The sequence below is a fragment of the Pistacia vera genome, unplaced genomic scaffold (assembly GCF_008641045.1).
Source record: "Pistacia vera cultivar Batoury unplaced genomic scaffold, PisVer_v2 Contig206, whole genome shotgun sequence".
NCBI classification, from domain to species: Eukaryota; Viridiplantae; Streptophyta; class Magnoliopsida; order Sapindales; family Anacardiaceae; genus Pistacia; species Pistacia vera.
This window is the reverse complement of record NW_022196009.1, coordinates 1,691,071-1,695,910: the sequence shown is the minus strand read 5'-3', so window position 1 is coordinate 1,695,910 and position 4,840 is coordinate 1,691,071. Positions and strand designations below refer to the sequence as shown.

The following is a 4,840-nucleotide window of genomic DNA, read 5'->3' as shown; positions in this document are numbered from 1 at the left end:
CTATAATTACTTGTATATATTATTATATTATTATATTTTACTGATCACTAAAGCCAAAGGAAGGGAATTAAAGGCAGCCACTATCATGTCACAACTAGTGCCAGTATCAGAACAGGTCCTACTTTTTTTTTTAATACCTTTTATTTAATTTTTCTCTTTATATTTAAATATGGTATATGAACTGGCAAAGCAGATTAAAGAAAGAAAGCTTGGAGGTTTCTCCTTCAATCTTCCATTCTTCCTTTCTTGTAAGATGCAAATTTTAAGGTGAGAGAGAATCATATTAAATACACATGGCCCTGTCAGTGACATTTCTTTTCAATTTCTCCATATTTTGTTGAGTTTTGTATTTCTCTCAAAAGCACCTGCCTTGTCCTTCCTTTAACCTCTTCATTTCCTCTTGGTACAAGCCAAAACCACAATGATTTAATTATTTCTCCTAACTCAACTGAAGATCTCTCTCTCTCTTTCTCTCTGTCTCTTCATTCATATAACCNTATCATGTCACAACTAGTGCCAGTATCAGAACAGGTCCAACCTTTTTTTTTTAATACCCTTTATTTAATTTTTCTCTTTATATTTAAATATGGTATATGAACTGGCAAAGCAGATTAAAGAAAGAAAGCTTGGAGGTTTCTCCTTCAATCTTCCATTCTTCCTTTCTTGTAAGATGCAGATTTTAAGGTGAGAGAGAATCATATTAAATACACATGGCCCTGTCAGTGACATTTCTTTGTAATTTCTCCATATTTTGTTGAGTTTTGTATTTCTCTCAAAAGCACCTGCCTTGTCCTTCCTTTAACCTCTTCATTTCCTCTTGGTACAAGCCAAAACCACAATGATTTAATTATTTCTCCTAACTCAACTGAAGATCTCTCTCTCTCTTTCTCTCTGTCTCTTCATTCATATAGCCCAGTTGCAGTTTTTCTTATTTTGTTCAGAAATTGTTTAAAGTTTGGTTTTTATACAATGAGAGACTTTGTTTCTTGTTTTAATGAAAGGGCTGTAAATATCTCCCACTCTTCTTGTTCTAGCTACTCCAGCAACGCTTGTATTTCCCCCAGTCTTGTTCCTTCTGTTCAAAATGCAGTCACTAGTCTGTACAGAATCATTCTCTCAACTACAAACCAACTCTTCATCACTGTAACTTGGTGCAAAAGCCCTATTACAGGTCAAGGTTTGAGCATAAAATTTGGTGATGAGACTTCAGCATCTTTCAAACTGAACACCAATTCACGCTTCTTCCGGAAGAAGAAAGGTAACAAAGTGATTGAATCCGCCACTTCAAAGATCGAAGTATTCTGGGATCTTTCAGCTGCTAAATATGAAAGTGGACCGGAACCTGTTGAAGGGTTTTATATTGTGGTGATGGTTGACTCAGAAATAGGCCTTATTTTAGGCAATTTGGGTGAAGAAATTGTCGCCAAGAAGTTGAAGCATAGCTCTCCAGCGGCTAAAGTGTCTCTCATTACAAGACAAGAACATTGTTCAGGCAATACCCTTTATTCAACCAAGGCTAAATTTTGTGACACTGGCAGTGCACATGATGTTCTAATAAGATGTAGTGGAGACAATGGAGGATTGAAGCATCCAGTTTTATCTGTTTGTATAGATAAGAAGATGGTGATTCGTGTAAAGAGACTGCAATGGAATTTTAGAGGAAATCAAACAATTTTTGTTGATGGATTGCTTGTTGATCTGATGTGGGATGTCCATGATTGGTTCTTTAATCCTGCATCCGGTTATGCCGTGTTCATGTTCAGAACAAGAAGTGGATTGGATAGCCGGCTTTGGTTGGAAGAGAAATTGCTGCAGAAAGAGCAAGAAAGAATTGAATTCTCCTTGTTGATCTACGCCTGTAAGAGCCCTTAAAGAAACTGAGACTCGGTCTTGGTGTTTTCTTTCTTTCTTTTTTTATTCCTTTAGAGTATACCAATATTTTTTTTTTTTTTTTTTTTTTTGTTTTCTGTTGAAAGGTAGATACTTGATTCTTTTGATGAACAGAAAATAACTTGGAGTGGAAACATATTAGTTGTTTAGATGCATAAATATGAATTTAAGATTCAACACATTCGGTTGGCTTTGCGTTTATATTTTCTATCTCGTTCTTCTCTGTTACTTGATTTGAACCCGATGGTATCAAGAAATGTCTAATTTTGAGTGCATGATGCAATCAAAAAGGCAATATTTAGAATTTTGAAGGGTATCAATGAAGTTTTCAGATATACTTCAAAAGAGAGAAAAAAAAAAAAAAAAGGTGAGCATCCCCCGACAATAATCAGTATTTGACCACATAATAACTAATTTCTTTTAATGTGTTTTGCAAGATACTTGATGTTTTTTAAATGCTGAGGTGGATAATTGATATATCTTGTAAAACCAGATGTCTCTTCTCCTTGCCTCCCGGACAACCATGTCAAGTCCATGGTCCCCCTGTCTTTCCATTCATTATTTGGTCCAACCAGAAACAAACACTGAACTTGAATGTTAAATATTCCCTAAAGACACTAATCTGCGTAATTTTTAAGCATTAACTTTGTGAAATGACTTCACCCAAAGTATTGGCATCTTCCAAGTGGTTGGGTCTATCCAGGTAAAGACTTCACCCAAGAAGTACAAATAATAACTCAGGGATCGATACAGCTCAATCCCAAAGTTTTGTGAGTTGCAAAATTTGTGAAAGTGAGTACTGTAGTGGTGTTGGGTGACAGCAATGGTTGCACTCATTTATTATCTGTTCTCTTTTGTTTTAAGTTCCCTTTTGGTGTTTGTTTCTGGAGAAGATTTTTGGTCTTTTAGGTTTCATTTAAATCAAGTGTCCCAAATTAAAGAATGTTTTATTGGTGTTATTTAGTTGAAATATACCCATTTATAATCAGCTTAATTTGTAACCAAGTGACCCCAATAATGCAGCCTTTCATTGTCTTCTTTGACTTGGCTATTTCTGTTATCAATAGAGCTCAAAGTATTAATCTATTTATCTCAGTCAATTCATTTGTTCTTACACGTTATTCTTGCAGTTGTTGAGATTTGATTTTGATTATATTTTCAGGAATTTTATTTTGTAAATGTTTGAATAAATAAACCGTTGCCTTATTTTTTTCCTAATCGTTCAAGGGCCAGGACTTCTAGAACTAGAACTTCAAGTTCCGCTCCTTGTGATGGGGCAAATGATGTGTTTTTTAGGCATAGAAAGTTGGGTTTTCTTGCATTATTATTATTATTTTTTTGGGTTAGAAAAGTAAGTAGATCAAACTAACCTTTGGGTGATCATGTGATTCGATAAGAACTATTGGATGTATTATTCAAGAGATCATAAGTTCGAGTTTTTCTTTGATTGTTAATAGGAGTGGTCATAAAAACCCTTACTTGATCGTTAGTTCTGTCCCAAGAGATTAATTGAGGTGTGTGTAAGCTCATCTAGAACCCTTCCCATTATTAAAAAAAAGAAAAAAAAAAGAAAAAAAAAAAAAAGCAGGCAGATCTCCATTGTTATCAATGGCCTTTTTTCTGGGTTATCTGTCACGTCAAGCTCACTTTCACTCATATTGTGTGTTATATTGTTCCCTGGTTTCAAAGCTCATAATTTCCCTTGCGTTTTTAAGTCTTGTGATTGAGTTCTTTTTGATCAATCTTTTCAACTTGGCATTCTATTCTTGATGTACTGTTATTGGTCACCGAATTTGATTTTGAACTAACTATTTATTGCGTTTCTGATTCTCTTGAGATCTATTTGTTTGCAAGTCCATTTCGTAGTTGAATTTCTTTACTAGTGTAAGTTTACCAACTCATAAAATTGGATCCAGTAGATGACTGACATATCCCACTCCAAATACCTAAAAAATTATAAAAAAATTTTAATGAATGATTTTGACTTTAAATCATGATTCATGGTTTTTAGACCATTTTGTTTGATATTTTCTCTCATAAATTGCAATTAGACTTTACTAAGTGGGCAAAATTTCACGCTCTCTCGCACAGGGCCACACATGACGTTGCTCGGTTCAAATGTTTGAATTTGCAATTTTTTCTCTTAATAGTTGACATTAATTTCGAGAGGGATTATTTTTTAAAGGGAGATAGACAATTTCTCACTCTTCAAGTTTCAAAATGACACTTTTTCACCCTTTATTAGATTTTGTTATGTTATCCGTTAATATTTTATTAAAAAGATAAAAATATCTTTAAATATTTAACTTTATAAAAATTTTACTATTTTTTAATTAACCGAAAATTCAAATATTAAAAGTTAAAAAAGAAAAAATAGTTAACACTGTTTAAAAAAAGTTAGAAGTAATGTTATGTAATTATTTAAGGTTAAATGACCTTAATATTTATTTATAATATCATAAATATCCCATCACTATTATTTAATAATATACTAAATTTATAATGTTTTTCATTTTTACTAATTAACATAAAAAATCAATATTTCTAAGTAAAAAAAATATATTATATTTGAACTAATAAATAATCGAGTAAAAACTTTGATTAGACTAAATTTTAATTTATAATAAACTAATTAAGACATAAACTATTAAAGGGTATTTTTGTCTTTTTGGTCAAATATTAATAGAAAACACTAATAAAATCCGACGAAGGGTAGGAAAGTGTTGTTTCGTCAAACCTTGGGTGGGAAAATGTCGTTCTCCCTTATTTAAAACCTTCAAGTTTTGTCGCAAACTATAAATCCCCTTAGCTAATGGCAATTCTTAAAAACTCTCTTATGTTAATAAAATTTTTGTTGAATAATTACTTCAATCTAACATAAATTTATTTTTAACCCGATATTAATCTAAATCGTACAAAATTCTTAGTTATGTTGTTGCAACCATACATG

General features: G+C 32.3%; 1 protein-coding gene across 1 annotated transcript; it reads left to right on the top strand.

Annotated features, from left to right (window-relative positions):
- The first annotated feature begins 743 nt into the window (after positions 1-743).
- On the top strand, positions 744-2,090 carry LOC116129076. Its single transcript, XM_031414835.1, has one exon. The coding sequence runs from the start codon at positions 970-972 to the stop codon at positions 1,870-1,872; it is 903 nt and encodes a 300-aa protein (XP_031270695.1). The 5' UTR covers positions 744-969; the 3' UTR covers positions 1,873-2,090.
- The last annotated feature ends 2,750 nt before the right edge of the window (positions 2,091-4,840 follow it).

Bases quoted from the DNA above. Each gene is read 5' to 3' on its own strand.
- LOC116129076 (XM_031414835.1), top strand. From the start codon at position 970: ATGAGAGACTTTGTTTCTTGTTTTAATGAAAGGGCTGTAAATATCTCC.